Source organism: Crocodylus siamensis, chromosome 9 (genome assembly GCF_052110815.1).
Source record: "Crocodylus siamensis isolate JL-2025a chromosome 9, ASM5211081v1, whole genome shotgun sequence".
NCBI classification, from domain to species: Eukaryota; Metazoa; Chordata; order Crocodylia; family Crocodylidae; genus Crocodylus; species Crocodylus siamensis.
In genome coordinates, this window is record NC_143403.1 from 64,780,776 (window position 1) to 64,802,626 (window position 21,851).

At 42.8% G+C, this 21,851-nt stretch overlaps 1 protein-coding gene across 2 annotated transcripts in view; it reads right to left on the minus strand.

The window, feature by feature from the left end:
- Positions 1-21,851, minus strand: part of ADGRD1 (adhesion G protein-coupled receptor D1) — a 237,932-nt gene that overhangs the window by 60,144 nt on the left and 155,937 nt on the right. For both annotated transcript variants that reach the window (XM_090062339.1, XM_090062340.1), the window contains 2 exons: positions 19,321-19,432; positions 9,144-9,297 (listed from right to left, as the gene is read on the minus strand). In XM_090062339.1, the coding sequence (XP_089918465.1) occupies positions 9,144-9,297; positions 19,321-19,432 (266 nt within the window). The remainder of the gene's footprint in view (positions 1-9,143; positions 9,298-19,320; positions 19,433-21,851) is intronic.

Below are 21,851 nucleotides of genomic sequence, written 5' to 3' on the forward strand. Positions count from 1 at the left end.
TTTTAAAAAGATAGGTTGGGGTGGAAAGCGGCATGAGGCTCGTGTTACTATGAAGCAAATATAATGTTCTAAGAAAAACGCATTCAAGAAATGCTAAAAGGATTAGAAACAAACATGGTCAGCTGAAGGGAATCAGAAGACTTGATCTGGATTGAAAAGCTGCCATGGGCTATATATTCCGAAATAAATTAAATGAGTTTTCTTAATCCTTGGTCAATCTGTAACAATTTTCAACTAGCTATGAGATTCAGATAGCACTCAAGGACAGCTCATTCTAGCAACACAACAGGAAAGGTGCTAACGCTGTCCTAGTGCTGTGTATTACCCATGTAAGAAATAGAAGTCACGTTTTTATATGGTGCGTAACTTTTCTCAGTTGCACGTTACAAAGATGCTCACTGATTCCACCTCCCACATTCAGATTTATGTAGTAAGCTGTACTTTTGAGTATGCAGCAGCAAACACAGACCACCATAGTAAGCTCTGCTGTTGGCCAATCAATGGTATTTGCAACATGCACTTTCAGAGCATGCCACACAAGACAGCATATACAGAATGATGTATGGGCCCACATGGCAACAGAGATTTCAGATACCATACCCTCAAAGTTTAGAGAAGGTGTGATCTGGATTTGAACTTCACAGCTTGGAGCCATCCATATAAATGGACTTAAACTGTCACTCGAAATCCCTCTATACTAAGCAAGCTGAGATGTACATTTCAGGTAAAAATGTATATCTTAAGCCTTTTCTAATGTGACTCTGGACTCTCGCCAATTAAGCAGGGACAAGCACTCAGCTGGTATCTTAAACAAAGCTTACCTTCAGGTTAGGTACAGATATTTGGGGAGATTGTGGGGAGGCTAAACTGCATTAAAAATGGCCACGTGAGCTAACTTAGTTCACCCAGATGCAGACCTTACACTTAGATCCCTACTTAGGTCGATCCAAGTGCAAATTTTGCAGAAGTTCCAGGTAGGATGGATCACTCAAAAAATGGCTGACCGGATCCAAGTTACCTGTACCTTGGAGGTAGTCTAACTTAGATTGGGGGCAGCAAGATGGATCTGATTGAACTTTAGTAGTACAATTCCCAGCACAGCTCCAGGGCTGGGAAAGCCCAGCCACTGGCCCCAGCCCCAGGGCTGCACTTTTCCTTCCTCCCCTCCAGCACTGGTCTATTTTTAGCTCCCTAGCCCCTCCCCCATAAACCCCGCTCGCCGCCCTGATCCCCCCTAACTCCCCATGGACTCTGCTAGTCCCACCTGATCCTGCTACACCATCCTGGGCCCCACCAACTCCTCCACAGACCCTGCTAACTCCCTCAAGCTCTCCACCGGACTCCGCAATTTCCCCAATCACTCCAACCCCCTGGCGGACCCCACTAATTTCCCCAATCCCTCCCTGTGGACCCCACTAGCCTTCCCAATTCACCTAAACTCCCTTGTGGACCCGGCTACCCCCAGATCCCTCAAAGATCCCCCACTAGCTCCCCCACCCTGACTTCCTTTAGATTGGGTGGCCATTTTTAAGGTGATCAGACCTCCCTCTAACCTCCCCATATGTCTGTATGTACCCCTACAGTTAAAAATCTAGTAAACCTATTTCTCTTTGGGCATTTGTTTCCAGTCCCAGCCCTTGCAAAGGTGTCTGAAAATGAATACCCCACCTAGGGAGGGAAAAAGCCATGCAAATGTTTGGCACCTCGAGGTTCAGTTTGAGGCAGTGATTTTTCCAAATCGGTCCCTCAGTCTCGAGAACTAAGAGTGTATCTATACTGCAGGCTCCAGTGCCATGCAGAGACCTCCAAGCCAGCCGAGGTGCCAGAATCAGTCCAGTCACAACAGCATGGGTTAATTTACCGTACTTCTCAATAAAATTAGAAACCTACACTGAGCTCAGGGCTGCCATGGCTAGCCCATTTCAGGTATCCAACCTGGCTCATTCATAGCTAGTTCAGATGTCTCAATGTTGTAGTTTCTACTACAGACATATCCAAAGTTACAATCTATGTAAGGTAACCAAGCACAAGGGACCCAGTCCCTTTAGGCAAAACTCCTGTTGAAGCCAAATGGGGTTTGATCTTTCATAGGCCTAAAATTAAGAGGTAGCTATATACTGCTAACAAAGGAATGTGGTACTTTGAAACAACCTTCATGTCACTGTCTAGTTCCCATACATTTTATATTTCTGGGGTGCTGGCAAAATTTAAAATTGAAAAAAAGTTATAATATTTCAATCCACTTCCTTGGACTTTCTTCTATGTGGAGAGAAAAAAGAATAGAAGTAGTAAGGAAGCTTTTCTATGGAAAACCTATGGCCAGTTATTAACTCTCAGACATTTATTCTAACTGTTCAGTGTTACGTACAAAACTCAGAGAAGCATCAAGCACAAATAAAGAACATTTCTTTGAAACGCATGGGCAAATCTATGTATTGGTTTGATGCAGGAAAGACGAGTCTCCATTTTGTTTGGCACGGAGTTAAATCTGAGTTCCTATTCCCCTCCCCATCCATATCTCTTGGCTTGTCTAGGGATACTGGAACTAGCTCAGTTAAACAGCAACAAATAAGCAGGCTTTAAATGGATGGACTCTAACCGTCCAAAACCAAATATCCCGGTTCTAAGAAAAAAACATCTAAGGGACTAGAAAATGATCTGCAATGCAGGAAACATGTTAAGTTCAAAATCCCACAGTAGTAAGTTCCCACACAACAAATTAGATCATCAATGTCCTAACAAACAGGTGCGGGGAAAAGGTATTTTAAAAGTTTGATATTTTAATCTTGCACCATTATGGTGAATCACCAAGGCAACAAAGTGTTTTCCCAAACAATCTCAAAGTAGTGTTAAAGGCAGGTATCACCATCTTCCTAACACTGATCTTTTTTGAATTACTGACAACTGCAGGTTTCTAAGTAAGTGTAGCACCTTGAAACTGAAGATAATGAAAGCCTGGGACTAAAGGCTCCAGTTGACTCAGGGCATTGGGTAGTCTGATTATTTGATCACCCTTGAACTTCTTTCACCAAAGTAATTTTTTCTGAAACACCAGAGTATCTGCTAGGATATTAGTCATAAGTAATCAAGAGCTTCCTTGTCAGGTCTTGCCTTAAGTTCCAGCTTTGTATTCATACAGATCCTGTCAAATGTTACTCACACTTGTAGTCCAATATGCTTATAGAATAAGGACTGTTTGCCTGGGTTTGTAAAATCAGGCTCATATCATTATGCCAGAAACTGTAAGTATGCAAAGGCTGGATTTATTTACAGTTAAGATAAAACTGAAAGATAAAGAAAGAGGTATCTTACTTTGACTATATGAAATCAACCAGCGCTGCCTTCAATCACTGACATTCATTTGGGCCGCTGTTTATGAGCAACTGAGCCACACAAGTAAAACTGGCCACTTGGGTCAGACATCTAGAAAGTCACATCGAAGACATACAGGTTTCCCTTGCTTTGTGCTGTACATGCGTTCCTGGAAAATGATGCTTAACTCAAATTCGCATAAAGGGACCCCGCTTTCCAATATAAGAAATATGTTCCAAGACCTCGACTGTACTGACCCCCAGACCCATTTCTACCACTCTTACAAGACAATTTTGGTACTCGCCAACAGGAGACGGTACACACAAGCACAGGGTGGCGGTGACTGTTACCATAATGGGGATGGCAACTACAGAAACACGTGTTGCAGACAACGAGCGAGGAGCACAGATCCACACAGGAGACTATATTTTGATGCACATCACTCCCACAATGCACTGCACAAAGCAGCTGGCCACAGGCTTCCACCACACCAATTGTGTAAGAGTGAATTTACCTCTCACATAATGAATTTTGGTATAAGAAGGGTCATTGCATTAGAGTGAATTCGCACATACAGAAGCCACATAAAACGAGGGAAACCTGTATATTAATGTCTCAGGGCAACAAGATAACAAGCGAACCTCTTTTGGCAACTGCATTAGTGCAAACACTAACTTGCTGTCTCCCTACAGCTGAATGCTGATTAGCTGGAATATTGTTGCAATATTTTTCAACCTTTCTAATGCTCTACTGTTATGACAGCAATCTGTCCTCCTTGTTAACAGATGGATAACGCAGCTCCCGCATGGAAGTCTGTCAAATGGATGCCACCAACGAAAGCCTCAGTCAAGTGAGAAAAGTGCAGATGTTTGTGGAGGAAAAGACTGGGTGTGGTTCTTTTGCCTAACAGTGCCACCAGGGACAAAGTTTTCACGTCTCCTGTACAAGCTGAGCCACAATTCAGCTCTTGACTTAGCCATTCACTTCACCCTTATTTCACAGCCAAGTGTCTTTTCCGAGACCTGAGAGGGCTTTGTTAATATGTGTAAATTCATCCCAAAGCACATATTTCCCCACCACAATACTTTTATCGTGTTCCTAACCCAGCAACCCAAATCAAAGCTCTGTGTGCATTAGAACATGAGCCAAAAGATTCGTTAAGACGTTGCTGCGGAAGGCAGTTTTGACAGGGCTGATCTTTAAATACGCATTTCCAACCCTGTGCAAAGCCAGAATACTAGCAATAACAAGAGCTGCAAACTGATATACCCAGGTGTCCTCAGCATTCCTGACCCTTTCATGTCCCCATGGGCCTACTATGAAAGTGACATACAGGAACATAATAGGGGTGTGCGAAGCAGGCCCTATTCGATTTGGATTCGGATTCGGCCTGAATCAGGGACAGTGATTTGATTCATTGATACAGATCACTCTCCCTGATTCAATTCAGCTGAATTCAAATCTGAAGATTCAATGCTGTTTTGGAGAATCAGCAACTCGGCCGTAGACACAGCTTCACATTTTTTTTTTACATACCTCAAGGTACCAGCATGGCTTGTGAATGCTGTGATGCTGGGGGACATGGAACATCCCACAGGAGCATGGGGGGGGCCCTCCACGTGTTCGGGGGGGGGCCAACCCAGCAGTGCTTCTGGTCCACTTCTGAGTCCACTGGGGGGGCCCCCTAGGCCCAGCAGACACCAGTCACCAAGCTGCAGGGGGCATGGGACAGCCCCCACGTGCTTTCTTGCAAACTCAGAAGTAGACCAGAAGTGTTTCTAGTCCACTGCTGGGTCTTCTGCCGTGCATGCTGGGGACCACCCCCAAGCTCCGGTGGGACACCCCATGCACCCCAGCATCACAGCATTCATGAGCTGCACTGGTACCTAGAGGTATGTAGAAAAAACATTCAAACCTGAGTCTATGTCCAAATTGCCAAATCTTTCCAAATCTCTCTGAATCGATTCAGAGGGTTCCAATTCAATTTGGAGAGATTAAAGGGTCCTCTGATTCAATTCGGATTTGGAGATTCGGCCACTGAATCAGGCCAAATTTCCACTGAATTGAATCAGGGACCAAAGGTTCACACAGCCCGAGAACATAAATACTGAAAAAAGAAAAAAAAAGTCCATTATAAACAGCACCATACATGATCAATTTTTTTCTGCTGCCTGTCTCATCCAGTTTCTTAGCTATATCCATGGAAACACGTCTGTCTCATACTATGCCTGAAAGATCAGCATTAGTACGGAAAACCCTTCTATCTCTGTCCCTGGGTAGAACCTTCTCCGCTTGGCTGCCTAGTGCATTTAGTGTCCCACGTCTATTTTGACTGCAGGCTCCTAGGGCAGGACAGTGGGCCTGATCTCGCAAAACTGTGTTCATGATACCACTAAAACCACTTTTTAGTGGTTTTAGTGTGTCAGGTTGGGTTCAGGTCGGCATTTTAAGGTGTGGCATCAGGCTGCCACAGTTTAAGTCAAATCGTTGTCCTGATTATTACAATAATATTGCAATATATCAGGTCATATTGCAGTAGATGGAGGGACAGGGCAAAATTGAACACGAGTACTACTCATGTGAATTCTCTTTACTACCAAGTAAACTTGGCAGGACTGGAATACCTTGGTTTACATGGTAACCGAGTCTACATGGGAAACATGTATCCGCAACCAAAATGTGCTGATCAGAGGTGCCAGCTTCCTGAATCAGAAGTCATGTAGCGACCCTTAATTAGCACTGCTGAGTCCGGGTGCTGCACAAAATGGCTGTACCGCTTCTGGCTTAAGGAGCAACCTGTCTGGAGTGGCACCACACATTTAAGGATGACACTCGGGAGCATGGAAAATTGACCATACCTACACAATCTTAGTTTCTCACACAACACTATGCAGACCATGCTTACTTAAGAAAAACGTTTGCATTTTGAGTAGTGACAAGCTTGCATCATTGAGCATACAAATCATAGACTAACATATTTTCACCTGACAGTTAATGATAAATTGTATAGAAAGATAGTTCGCGATGTTAGTCTGAAGATAGGCAGAAGGTAGGGCAGGGTGTCACGGCATAGACTAACTCTTTCAGAGAGGCAAGAGTTTTCATAGGCAAGAGTCTGCTTCCTCATGGTATCTGAAGCAGACTCTCACCTACAAAAGCTCACACTACTCGAAATGAGTTACCCTATAAAGTCCCCACCCTGCCCTGCTTTCTGAATAATTTGTATATGAAATAACTTAATCAAAATTACTATAAGCAAAGTTACCTATGAATGAGATTCCAATTCTAAGTATTTATATTAATTCATATTTCTATTGCATTTCCAAACAAGAGCCAGGTGACACTTGACCATTTTCATTTCCATAGACTTGTGAAAAGACTATTTTATGTCAGTCCATTTGGATTTGCATTATCTGAGTCTTGGGCTGAGGTTTGTTTTGAGATTTTTGAACTTAAGTTTCCTCTTGAAATTTCAACTCCAAATCATGAATTGCCCCAAGGTTCTCAGCATTGCCTCCAGTTTCCCTGAACAGAGTTGTGATTTTACAAATACAATCCAAACCACTTGAGTTTTTCTTACGATACCTGGTTTCTCTGCAAATATTTCACACAAGTCTTCTGAAAGCTCTACAGAATGGCTTCGAAATGATTGTATCAACTACCAGCTGTAAGATACATGAGGAATGCCACTGGCGTGCAAACTGGCCATTCCCTAAAGAAGACAACCCATTTTAAACTGATTAGCCTACGGACACATTCCATAAGTCTTTAAGTAAAATTAATTAACAGAAAGTTGACGTGAAGCTAGGTGGTAGAATGCACAGCTGTCATTAGTCAATACTGTCCTTTTAATTTGCATTAACCTTGCAGTCTCCAGAAGGCAGGGAAAAAAATCTTACTAGCCCCAGGTTAGATTTAAAATCAACCAGGTTAACATCTGCTGGGATGCTAGGATTCAGCAGCATCAAAATTTGGCACCACATTTTGGCAGTTTGATGGAATAGCAAAGTAAGGTTAATTTCAAGGTGAAGATGGCTGATCATAATTAATAAAAACAAAAAGGATAATAGCAATGAATAATCATTAGATGTGAACATCAAGCATGCATGAAGACTGAAGCTTTGGTCAGTCACTTAATACACTGTTCCATTCAACCAGACTTGCTTCTCTGATCTCTTATCCTCAGCATCCTTATTTCATCTACAAATTCAGACTCGGACCAAATTCAATCTGAATTTATACAACTGGGTGAATTAAGTTAAGATCATGTGGCGGGCAGTTCTGTTTTTTACTAGTTTTACAGTGGCAGTAGCTGCCTGAATCCATACCGCCAGGCACGGATTATGGAGAAGGGGAGCAAAGGCTCCAAAATATGACTCCCCTTCAAAAGATTCCAGCCATTTGTGCATTCTTCGAGGGATTTCTATTGGTCTCTTTGGGTGAGTTTCCTACTTCTACTGTCACCCCAAACAACAGCAAAAACTAGCCAGTGAGGAACGTTTAGCAGCCGCTGGCAGCGAGACTAGATCAGAGGTGAAAGGGGATCGTAGCTCGTGCACTCAATTAGCAATCATGTAAACAGGAATAAACGTTAACTGCCCCTGCAACAAATAAAAGTGTTTGTATACCCCAAGGACTTTCATTAGTTGAAGTGTTACTGGGCGCTTCTACACGTGCCCCCAACTGCACAGTTGTTACTGCACAGTCATTTAGTATACTTTAGCCAGGGCTAAATGACTGTGCTGTAACTGCCATTTCTGCACAATCCCAGTGGCGCCCAGATCATTTCCAACCCTACATAGTAGCTTATTGCTATTGTGTCATTGCTATTGTGCAGTAGCGTGGGTGTCACGGTTCGTGCCTGCCAATGCTACTTTGCCATAGTGACAAGCTACATTGCCAAAACTCATCGCTACAGCGACATAGCGTCTAGTGTGCCAACTTATTAGTTGCCATGTCCAATTAACACCAGCTACTTGGTCTAGGATGTTCTCCAAGGTGACTGACAGTGCTGTAAGTGAACGTGATATTCCTAATCTTTTGCAAAGAAGCAATGGTGCCCCCTCCCCCCCAAAGGTAACTAATTAAGCTACAGTTTGCTTCTCTCTGTTTGAAAGAGATCATGTAACCTTTGGATGTGTATCCAAAGTCCCTTTGAAGAAAATTGGCTAGAACAAGATTATAAAAAATGGAAAGGAAAAAGATGAGCAGAATAAAAAGGTCATGCTAAAAAAAAAATGTAAAGCAGGTTGCAGTTGAAACACATGTAAATGAATGGCATTCTGCTATCGAGATCTGCAGCGCGCAATAGGTATTAAATATTCCAATTATGTCTCCAGTAGGTCTGTATTATTATTATAACTGGTTTTGATTCAGCTTCCAAATGATTCCATGGGGAAAAGATAATGCATGTTTTTAAATATTTTTAAAATTATCCATAATTACTCAGATAGTCTCTTCTTTGATACCTTTTCACAGTCATCCTTTTGTCTCTGTGAATCAGTTTCTTTTTTTTTCTTTACTTGTGGAGCTTTGTCAAGTGTCATTCACACATCTCTAGAACAATGACAGTGAGATATCTTTTGTGTTGTGCAAAGAGTTTTGAATAAAATATTCACCATGCAGGCAAGTCATAGTTTGGATCCTGTATTTGAAGTTGTGAATTGCTGTCTGTGGGATTCCAGTATCCTAGGATCAAAAACAATACTGTGCAATTCAAAAAAATTTATATAGCAAATACATGCTATACAAATTATATGGCCAGGACTCATACATGCAGTATCACTACAGGTTTTAAGAAGATTCATGTGAAATTGTTGCTGAACACGTACCCCATCCAATTCCATAGTAATATAAATGCTTGCTCTCTTCTGACCCAAACACTTTGATCACCATGCTGTAAAGATGAAATCCTTCCACCAGCATCCAAGCAAAAGCACTCAGGAAGAAGAAATGAAGTAGAATGGCCAAGATTTTACATGGCACCTAAAATATGAAGGAAACAAGAAAAAAGTCAAGCATCTTGATGACTTTTTCCCAGCCTTGTTTTTCTAGGTTTTATCACTAAACAAAAATTCACTGGAGTAAACAAAAAAAATGCAAGAAAAAATAGCAAAACCAAGAGTATAACTTTTTGAGCTAGCTTCAAAATGACAAGCCCTCTTAAAGGTTCCTAATAACCCCCCGCCTCCCCGAAATGCCAGGTTGTACTACCCAAGCCAATAAACTGTTGCTTTGTGCATTCCAGGTGCATCCAACATGGCAGTAAAGTTGATGAGGATTTTAGGATGTTCTAGAGGGGATGGTGCATGAGGTCAATAGCAGACATTAAGAGGCATGGAAATGAAGGATTTTTCTGGCTTGTGATGAGAGAAGGAATTATAGGGTTCAAGCAGTATTTCCACTGAAGGTTTGGTGAGAGCCACTGGAAGAGCTGACTTTCAGGGGAAATCTGGACTCCCTCGAGTGAAATGTAATATTTATCTTAGTCTCTAACTCCGGTTACTCCTTCGTCTGCTGTTCTTCACAGTAAACATAGGACAACATTTGGATTCAAACATATTGTATTTCAGATGGGTCTATCCCAATTTCACTTAACACCTACAATTAATGAAGTGTCTTGGGAGATTTTAAATGTTGTCACAGTTGGGTTATAATAAAGCAGAATTTGGCCATGAGCCATATCTGCCTTATGGCAGTAAGCTGGTTTAGTTTGGCTTATACAGTTATCTTCCCAGTTTGCCATAGCCTTCATTTCCCAATATACAAAACTGTATTTGCCAGGAACACAACTAGTAGTAAAGGCAGAAGATTAGGAGCCCCACCCCTACCAGAGTTTTTAAGACTACTTAAATCCTCTTTAACACTACTTAAGTCCTCATCCGTAGCTCGGTGAGTGGTAGAAATTCTGGAAATAGGGAAAACACAGACTTTTGTTATACCACTCAAGAAGTAAGACAGTCTACCCTGGATAAGCAGGAATAGTAAATTCAGTTTCAAGAAGTTGTTCTGATGGGAAATAAAAGCAACTGCAACAACAGGAGAAATGGCAATACTAAGAGAAAGTATTTGAAGTGGAGACACTCTTCTCAGATCATATTTATAGCTAAACTCATGGGCTTCAGACAGAATACAGGAAATGCAAGGATGTGCTTTTAATTACCAGATTTTCTTTACAGGCCGTCATAACTTCTCTCGCCAACTGTTCCCCAAAGAGATCATTATAATTTTCTACTAACCCGTTATAAAAAAAAACAAAGCCAAATCCAACATTATTCTCCACTTGCACACAGAACACTGTCCTTTTGCCACCAGTTTGCTTTTTCAAGGATGACTTATCACAAGGCAGATGCGATTGCCAACGATCTTACTGCAAGGCACCCTTGGTTAGTATGCTTTAAGGTATATTTTAAGACCCCTTTTTGGACAGAATCCCAGACATATCTGAATACTGCATCTTCCTGGCATGCTGATGAACACGGCAGTGCTTCGCAATCACAACATTAATCAAAGGGCTTCTTAGATACCTATTGACTTTCAGGAGGCTTCTTCTTGTTTACTTAACACTTAAATGAAAAGACAAAAAAGCAGTTTTTATTTTCCTTTTCGATGCCCTTCCATCACCTGGGCAAAGCACACAGTAAGACTCCAATTGCCCAGATACCTCTCTGCTGAAATATTGTTGCCAAGAGGAACCAATGTGCTGCCTCCGCTCCTTCAAATGTTAATTAGCAGTTCTCTTTGTTACATTTGCTTAGCTGCCATGTGATGGCATTTCATCCTTTCTGTGGGTGTTTCGGGACTTGTTACTGTAATCAGAGTTTGGATTTAGTTGATGTAGGCAAGATCAGGAACTGTCCTCCTATTCTTGCACTGCTTCCAAATCAGCGTACAAATTAATTTTAATAATGATACAGCGGGTGTTTTGAATTGTGTTGGTGATGTTTAATTGCAATTGCCTGTTTATTGACAAAACGCCCGGGTTACTGTAAAAATATCCTGGTTAAGTTCTTCATCATAAACAAAACTGTATTTGCCAGGAACACAACTAGTAGTAAAGGCAGAAGATTAGGGCCAAAGTATAAAACGCTTTGGTAAAGTATAAAATACTGGTAGGGCCAAAGTATAAAATGGAGCATATTCTAACACCCTGTTGTTTTCACAGGAAAGCCGCCCCAAAAGAAAAGCATGCAACAGAAAACTGACCTACAAGACAGGCTGATCTATCAAATAAGAACTGTCTGACTTGCCAGTCAGAACACAATTCATAAGCCAGGCAAGAAAAAAAAAACCCATTACAGCATCAGTAAGTTCATCCTAGGTATGTAGTACATCCTCAGGTATCTGAACCCTGGGTTTTCCAAACAGCAACATTTTTTTTCACCAACTTGTAACTGCTGGTATTGTGTTACAAACGGTTCTCTCTTTTTCTTTATTTAATATGGAACCACATCTCTGCTCTGAAGTTTGATACAGCACTGTGACTTGTAACTGCAGTATTGTATACTCTTCTCTCTTAAGCCTATGATGCGGTATAGCGTCCTCTCTAAAACTACGATCCCTTAACATTCACTCCTACACATATCTAAGTGTCTTTTTAATAAAAGAAGGCAAGTCATCTTTTTGAAGAAGTGGCAAAACGCACGGCAGCTGTTCACAGTACTAGTATTATGTTACAGTTATAGATATGACTATATTATTGTTGTCATTATATTGTGTTTTCTTAAAGCAAGAACACCGGCATTTTGTATCAGAGTTCGAAAACACACAGGTCTGTGTTACTGCAGCATATAGCATAGCCTGCTCTGGTTGAATGATCTGACATACTTTCCTCACCACTGCCAGACCTGTGATTGACTGCTGGGTTGGCTGGTATAAACAGAAACCCAGTCCAACCAGGGAGGAAGGTTCAAAGTGCTCTGGTTGTTAAGAAGAGTAAGGCAGTCTAGCTCTTGCATCAATAAAGGCATTGTGTGGCTGGGGGGAAAGAGATGCCAGAAACAGCGAATGGCTGAACAAAGCCAAACCAATATAGAAGCGAAAGAGCTTCTGATGGATGCGATGCAGAGATGCAATATGACCAGTCATCTGCTACATAAAATACTACACAGTGGGCACGTCTACATGAGACACTAACTGCACAGTAGCCAAATAATACTACACAGTAGTACATTACAGCACAAACAGTGCTAATGCACTACTACACAATATTATTAGGCTACTACTGAGCACTAGCATCACTAAAAAGGTGTTTACCAGCACTACCGCACAATAACTCCAGTAACTGTGCATTTATTTAGTACTTGATTATAGAAGTACTAAAGAAATGTGCAGTAACCATTGCACAGTAGTGTCCCGTGTAGATGTGCCCAGTATCTAGAAAAGGAAAGTATTTCTTCTATGTTTCATTTCCACAGGCCCAGCAGCTCAGTGCCCAGATATCAGCACTCCTCAGAGGTGGATGTTCACTTGGGCAAACTTTTTAAAATGCAGTTTATGATAATGCTTGCAACCCAAGAAGCAGTTTTGGCCAGGCATAAAGAAATCTATGAAACTGTCTGCTCATCATAACTCCACACACTGCTGCACTAATCCTTTGGCCCTGAGTTAGGTAAGACACCCACTGGATTATAGCAGAAACAAAAGTAATATGGTTTTGTTCCTCTTATGGTTTCTTTTTCTGTCTATGGGTTAATATTATTCTGAGGGAAGGAGTGAGAACAGTTCAAGCTGTAGAGCTACAAAGGATTAGCTGCATATTGAGTTATGGCAGTAAAGTATAATGCTATACACAACATGTAGGTCACTGTAGTTTTCACTGTACAGCTCGAGTCTAACTACGCTTGCTTTTCCCTTGCAAAATATACACAGCTTTGGATGTCGCTTTGTCAGCTGTATCCAGATGTGCCAGCATGTGTGGTTTGTGGTGCCACAAGCCTCTTTGTAACACCACAAACTGCATGCCCAGAACATTAAAATGGAGGGGGTCTGCAATTCTAATAGCAAAAAATTAGTGCACATAAGAGGAGCACGCACCAGCAAATGCAGAGGCTTGGTCCTTCCTGGAGATGCTCTGGCCAGCAGCCACTCCTTTAGTTGTCCCCTGGCTCCTCCAGCATGCCGAGAGCCAGGAGGAACAAAGAAAAGGCCGTCTCCCCGAAGCGCGGCAATTTGCCCCACGCGAAAGTACACATGCAGGGGTGTGCACAGCAGCAAAAACTAGCAGCACAACTTTACGCCACTACTATTTTTGCTGCTGCATGAGGATGCGCCCATTATGAAAACTTTAAGGCTTAACATTTTTAATCCCACGTTGATACATGAGATTCTCTTAAAGGACACCTGTGTTCTCTTATGCGTGACAAGATCCGAAACACAGCACAGTGAGTTTGATTGAGCAAACAAATTCATCTCGTAGTGACAGGACTCGGGAAGTTACTGGGCTGTCATTTGTTTGGCAAAGATGCTTGATAGGCCTGTCAGCACCAGCAGAAAACATTCTATATGCAGAAGCTGCTATCACTTGGGGAAAAAATATCTTGAGTTTAGGATTAATTTAGTAGCAAAGCAGTAGGAACATGTTATTCCAGTTTATCTGGTATTAAGGGTAAGATTTTTAAAAAAATCTTGCCTTAAGTTTACTACAAAGATCTCAATACTGTTAAGGGAAAGAATTGCTCTATTTTATAAGTGTACATCCACTGAATACATTTTTGCCTACCCTCCAAATGGAAAATTACTGTAGTAGACAGTGTGAAAGGGCAGGTAATGTAACAGATCTGCTCGGGTGGCCCAAATACTGGGCGTTCATGCTGCTATATTTGCTATCAAAGATTAAATACCCAGACCCCAGGTGATAGAGGAGGAAGAGGAGATACTCTAAGGGCAGCACCATCCACGAGCATGGTAGTTTCAGGAATGGCACTGCTGCATCAGGACTGTCTGTTCAGATAACATCACTCCCAGGGCACTGCTATACTTTACTTGGCTACACTGAACAAACTCCGAGCGTAAAATTAATAGACTATATTCTTCTGAACCAAGCAGGCTTATCTCTAACAGAAACAGAAGCAGTAGCGAATCACAGCATCTAAAATAAACACTTTCTTTTCCCACGGTATCATCCAGCCTATGCAATTAAAACAGCAATTACAGAAAATCAGTGTTAAAAGTAGAGCAGTAAGAGTAAGAGCAGAATATGTAGTAAGAAGGTAAGAATAATGAAAGGATGAACTACAAGATCAAGGCTCACAAGCCATCTAACTGAACACTAACTATAAATAATAATGTTGTTAATATGTCTTGAGTGCTTTTCATATGTAGGTCTTAAAGACATATACCATATTGTGTCCCTACAATTATTGCTAATCTATGTCATGAAGATGAGACACAAATTAAGTGACATGTTCATAAATGACATCTCAAACAATTGCCAGGATACAGGCTTGGCTCTTACGCTACATATAGCACACATTTCTTATGTCTTACTACAGATTGTACTTTCAAAAGGAGTAAACTGCATAACTCCTACAGAGGCCGTGGCCATTTTATGCTAAGATTCAGCCTTCTGCAGAAGAGACCAACACACTGTGTTTTCTTGGGGTAACTAAATAATTTTATATTTTGCTGCTTTCACTGTAAAATAAAGTTCAGCTAATGACCAGAAATGGTTGTGGTGGGGGGGAGGTGTCTGATCACAGAAAAACATAATTAAGTGCTAATTTCTTGGCTCACTTGCTTGCCCCTACCTCACTCATATATCTGGGAATTGAATAAAGATCAGTAAATAAATGAAAATGCCATTAGAGGGTAAGCAATGGCTACTTTCCAGCCCTGACTTGCTGCCAGAATGAAAAATTAGGCTCAAAGAGGGAGAAATGAAATAAATGTTGAAAAAAAAATTGTAAGAGTTGGAAAGGAAGGAAGGAATTATCCTGAGATTGACTTGGAGCAGTTTGCTACTTTAACTTGCATCTAGTGCTCTGACTAAATAGAGGAGCTGGAAATACCTGCAGCTAAAAATAAAGTGGAAAATGAAAATAGATTTGAGTACAAATGTTGAAGGCTAAAAGGCTGATTTTTCTATTGCCACTGGCACCCGAAGTTTTCAATTCTCTGTTGCTTACACATTGCCTACAGTGTAGAGTGGGCGTAAAATGCTTCCTTTCTGATTTGGTAGCTCTTCTTATCCCCTTTACACTGGTGTAGATGATGGGACAAAGTGGAAAGCAACAGACTATTGCCCTCTCTGGATGCAGACTTCTCCCCAGTGTAAGGAGCTCACAACTGCGGTATGCCCAAGCAGAGCTGCACCAGTTGAAGTTAACATCAGACGTTAAAAACAATTTAGATAAACCAGCTGAAGAGTTTGAGATAACAGACTACTTTTTCCAGGCAGACTTATTTCAGTTCAATTTAAGTCTATTTCATAAAATGTTCTAGTTCAATAGAAATATGCCACGATTAAATGGAAATTAGTGTCTACACAGATGCTTAGATCATTTTTACGATGCTGTTTTTTGTTTACGTAATTTTTATCCATGCACGTTGTATGGCCAAGACCACAATCCCACACAAGGTGGATGGCACTCGGTTAGGATTTTGGTGGAGCTGGATTTACCCAACACCCAATACACAGAAAGACCTTGAACTGGAAAGGCAACTGTTAATTCTCAACATTTTTTAAAGGCTGGCAGGGAGCTGGCAATTTGAAAGTGCTAAAGGATTTTTGTTCAAAAAGCCTATTTCAGTTGAAATTGCAAGAGAGACCATGACAATGGCATCCTTTTCTTCTTGATGCTGTGCTGTGCCGTATACACATTTTATTTCTCTCAAGCCTATATCCTGTCAGTGGAGTTTTAACATTATAACTGATCTATTGAAGATTATTTTAGTGTGTAGCTTTCCTTACTTTCTATTTCAGATGTTGTGTTTGGGGCTCTTTTCTGTTTTCTCCATTTTATTTTCCATCAACCCCTTCTCTATCATTTCCTTCCATGCACCTTATCTAGTTCCAGGCCTGCTTGTTTTTAGCTGAAAGAAAAGTCTGGGAGTGAAATGCTAACTTCTCTTTTGTGATTTTGGCCAACCTTGGCTCCTGTGCCGTGCACCTCAAGGGCTGATGTGTTGGTAGGGGAGACGAGTGCCATGGCCCCTATTTCGCTGAAAATCAGAATCGTTTAATGCTGTGGTTCTCAGACATGAGAGAGACAATGCTGTAGTGGCAAATGTGGTGAGAAAGGAATGACGCTGCCATGGGCTGCAGGCAAGGAAAGCGTAGCCCACAGACTCTAGCTGGTAGGACGGCAGAAGTTAAGAAACCTTCCATTTTATTCCTGGTTGTGCCAGTGATTCACTAGGGGACAATATTTGAGTGTTTTACCTTCTTTGGGCCTCAGTTTACCCTTCAGTAAGATAAGAGTAAAGTAGTCCAGCTTTACAAAGTGCCTTTAAATTCACGGTTGAAAGTGGTGATAGAGATGATAGATATTTCTTATTGTTGTCGCTGTTATTGTTATTAATGTTATTATTATTTATCAGACATTTTTGTTTATTAAGCTACCTACATTTTGTGTTGACAGAATTAAAAGGCACGAGACCCTCTCCCTTACTTGTACTAAAAACTGAAAGAGTGACGGATGAGTAGCAACTGCCGATGGCTTGTCAGAAGCAATATGGTAAAACAGCTGATCTCCAAATTGTATCCTATTGAAAGAGTGAAGTGCAGTGTAAAATTATTTCAAGATAAGGTTCTGTTTCTTCCTGAGGCAGATGGCAATTTATATCATAGGATCTGACTTTAATTTTCAATAGCATTTTTTTTTAAACAAACAAAAATACAAAACATAATTTCCCCATAATTTGTGGGAACATATTTCATGTTTTTCCATCACCAGGATGCTAAGGCTATTGACATATTATTAGGTACATCTCGGACTGCAGGCTCTGCAAATTGGTATATATCCACAGTTGTTCAATTCAGTTCATAAACTAAGAGTTTTCCCAGACTCCTCACTGGCACTTGAAGGTGTGTGTGTCTACATTGCAATCACTGTGATTGCAGCGTAGCAAAGAGTAGGGTGTCTAGACTGTGGAATAGGCTGCCTCCAGAGGTGGTACAGTCGCCCTCCCTGGAAATCTTCAAAGGAGACTGGACGGTCACCTTGCTGGGGTCACCTGACTCCCAGTCGTCTTTCCTGCCTCGTGCAGGGGGCAGGACCGGATGATCCCCCGAGGTCCCTTCCAGCCTCGCAATCTATGAGTGCTAGTAGCAGTCTAGCCACAGCACCACAATGCTCAACACATGCTAGATTGCCTTTTTTCAATGTTAGATCTAATAAGTATTGAATGATGGTTTCCTAAGTAACTTCTCCTAGAGTGAAATCCTGAACTGCAAAGAGGTGTTCTGACTCTCTAAATGATGCATGGGGTGAGTTAGGCACCAAAGAAAAGGATCCACAGAAACCAGCTGAGCATGTCCCTGTGTAATTGGTTAGAAAAGAGAGAGCCAGAGACAGGCCATGGGTCCTTTTGGGATCCTGAGTAATGAAACTTCTCTGGGCTTAGGCTCTTAGATGGTGGCATCCAAAAGTAATATTTTACACTGTTTCTGGTTATCCCAGGAAATCTGTCCTGTTTTGTAGTAATCAATGACTCAATGTCTAGTTGGCCGCGAGAATCAAGTGGAGTGCCCCAGGGGTCGGTCCTGGGGCTGATTTTGTTCAATCTCTTCATCACCAATCTGGTAGATGGCATTGAGTGCACCCTCAGCAAGTCTGCAGATGACACCAAGCTGGGGAGAGTAGTAGATATACTGGAAGGTAGGGCTAGGATTCAGAGTGACCTAGACAAATTGGAGGACTGGGCCAAAAGGAATCTCATCAGGTTCAACAAGGACAAGTGCAAAGTCCTGCCCTTAGGACAGGAGCATGCCTATGCACCGGTGCAGGCTGGGGGCTGGCTGGCTGGGCAGCAGCTCTGCAGAAAAAGACTTGGGAGTTACAGTGAACAATAAGCTGAATATGTGCCAGCAGTGTACCGGTGTTGCCAGGAAGGCTAATGGCATCCTGGCCTGCATTGGTAGCTGTGTTGTCAGTAGGTCAGTGGAAGTGATTATTCCCCTCTCTTCAGCACTGGTGAGGCCACATCTGGAGTCCTGTGTCCAGTTTTGGGCCTCCTACTATAGAAAGGATGTGGACAAATTGGAGAGAGTCCAGCGGAGGGCAACAAAAATGATGGGCTGGGGGACATGACTTACGAGGAATGACTGAGGGAACTGAGCTTATTTAGTCTAAGGAAGAGGAGACTGAGAGGGTACTTAAGAGCAACCGTCGACTACCTGAAGAGGGTTCAAAAGAAGATGGAGCTGGACTGTTCCCACTGGTGGCAGATGTCAGAACCAGGAGCAATGGTCTCAAGTTGCAGCAAGGGAAGTTTAGGTTGGATATTAGGAAATTCTCACTAGGAGGGTAGTAAAACACTGGAACAGGTTACCCAGAGAGGTGGTGGAAGCTCCATCCTTGGGGTTTTTCAAAACCCACAAAGCTTTGGCTGGGATGATCTAGTTGGGGATGGTCCTGCTTTGAGCAGGATGTTGGACTAGATGTGACCTCCTGAGATTCCTTCCAACCCTTCCTTTCTATGATTCTATAATACTTTGCTGTGCCCACAATTTCCTTGGGAAGAGAATGAAAGAAAAAAATGATAATAGATATTAGTCATATCAATAACGCACAACTGAAAAGTACCCAATTACTTTGGTGATAAGACTAGTATGAAAACATAGAATGGCACCGAACAGAAATTGTTTCTTCTTATATTTGTCCATTATAACAATAAAAATAGTTTGGGTACATACTATTGTGATATAGGAACTGGATTTTTTTGGTTTAGACAAGTGCTAAAAATGAGAGAGAGACTTCAAGGAAAGCATCTGTGGGCTTGGCATGAAGCATTCACTCCCATAGAGGTACCTTGCCAAAAACCCAATACTTTTTAACTAATACTTACTGTCCCGGGGTTGAATTGAAAGCTGATGAGAAGCAGGATCTGAGCCACTAAGATGGCAAAGGACAGGTTGGCATGGATGTGGTAGCGCTGGTTACGGATGGTGCTCACAGACCTGGGTAAAGAAGAAAAGGTTCATAGGTAAAATAGTATTCCACAGAGCAAAAGTACATTTGATTTATCTGCAAGTTTGTTTGCTTTTTTATTATTATGAGCTTTGGGTTCTTTCATCTTCCAGGAGTAGGCAATACATCATCAGGTTCAACAGTATGCTGACATGACAATGGATTCACCAAAAGCATTGATTTGCACATGAAATAGTTGTATTAATGACTGGTGGAAGAGTATTAATAAAGGTCTGAACTTTCAAGGCTCCCAGAACTACAGTGGGAGTAGAAGTAGATTAGCACCTTGTAGGATCCAGCCCCATGCCTCAGCACTTTTGCTGGTATTTAGCACAATAATTTTATGCAGGAATAGATGAAGAACAGTATATACCTACATGCCTGGGGAATGCTCACTTTAAGGAGGGCCTGACCTTGATTACAAAACCTGAACATTGATTACAAAACAAATTAAATGAACCCCTTCCCACTGGCTTTAAAACAGCAGGCTGGAAATCTTACAAGAACAGGCTTTCTTAGGAGTTTTCAATCACTTGATTCTGTTCCCAGTTAGAACCAAGAGGGAAAGAAGACACACATACACATACTCATCTGAACATGTCAGAAAATCAGCATAATTTGATTCTAAGAGAAGAATGTTTAGGAACAAAAAGCTTTCTTATTTAATATATCTGTTTCTAAGGGCATGCGTAGATGAAATAGCGGCCCTAAATTGAAGTGGTGGGTTTTTAAAAACACCGCTTCAATTTAGGGCAGATTAAACCCCGTGTTGTGCACACACCGGACTTACCTGCCTCTCCGTCAGCAGGTACAAAGGGCAAGCTGCCAGTGGGTGGAGTGGTCCCTGGGTGGGGGGGTAGGGGGGGGACATGCTGGTGCTTTCCTCCAAGGCAGTGGTACCCCTCCCCCCCCCGGAGCAGTTTTAGTTTTCTGCACCCCAAGTCATTTAAGGCACATTACACTGCTGAATTTCCTACAGTGGCTGGAATGACTGTGTGATACACTGCCAAGGCGTACAAACACTGACACCATTAAGGCGGTGCAAAAGCACTTTGAAGTGTCGTGCACACACACCCCTTGTTTCATCTGCACATGGCTTCAGCTCCTACCTGTTAGTTCTAACTGTTTAATGGTAAATGGATGGGTGTTTGGTATCAAGGACAGTAGCGTATTCTACACCCAAACCAGACTCTACCTATGCCTGAAGAAGGGTGTTTGTGCCCGAAAGCCTGTAAAGAACAATTTTTCCAACTATTTAGTTGGTCTAATAAAAGATACCACATTTACCCAAACAGCCTTGTCTGCCTGTACCCCAAAATGAACATTTCCACCCTTCTACGTATAACACCTCATTTTACAACTGTTTTGAATGACACATCGCTCTTAGGCATGGTAACGCAGTGTGGCAGGGAACTAGGTGTGCCTGCCACTTTAAGGCCCTGGAGCTGGCAGCCTCCAGGTGCCTAATGAGGGCAGCCATGTTAGGCTCAGGGCTGCCTGTATAAACAAAGCAGTTTGGCTGCTGGAGAGGTGGTAACAACATTGTCTGGCCTGAGGGCTGTTGAGTTTCATCTGGAGGTAAGGGAGGAGCTGTAGGGGATGGCAAGGAGGCTCCTGGTCCTGGGTACAACCAGAAGCTGCATCCTGCTGGGAGTGGGTGGCCTGGTGGGGCTCCTAGTGGTGTAGGACCCCCAGGAAATGCCAGCCCAGTTACCACCCTGGTGAAAGGCGGGTTGGGATGCCTTAACCCCTAGTCCTCACCTTTGGGTGGGTTGCGTACACTGGAGGTAGTTGTGGGGGTGCAAGCCCCAAGGAGGAGAGTTGGAGGCCAGGTGTGGCCAAGGCTGCCTGAGCCCTGCGGGGGTTCGAGACCCCAAGGAGGAGAGTTGGGGCCAGGCATGGCTACGGCCACCTGAGCCCACCTGTGGAGGGAAGCCCTGAGCTCCCAGTGTGAGGGGGGCCCAGCCAGAGAGAGAGCCGAGTCCTGACCCCAGTAAGTCCTCCAATGTGGGGAGGCAGAGTTTGGGTTGAATATAACACCAGTAGTAGCACCACAACCTGCTGCCCGGGGGGGAGTGAGAGTCCCCTGTGAGACCCTGGGGCACCAGTCATGGTGTGAGGTACCCCAGCTCCCCACATCTGTAGAGGAGGACCCAGAGAGGAGGACTCTGGGAAAAGAGTATGGGTCATACAGCGAGGCCTGCCAGAGCTTCCTCTGACTGGCCCAGGTGGGGGCCAGGGTCCGAAGGGCAAGGAGGCCCACTGACAGGGATGCCCAAGAGCCGGGGCCCTGGGGTCCTGACTGGCCTGGAGGTGGGCTGGGGCTAACGTGAGCCGAAGGTCCCATTGAGGGGACCACACCCGAAGGGGAACTGGTGGCAGGAAGATGTATGGCCCAGTATCACCTCG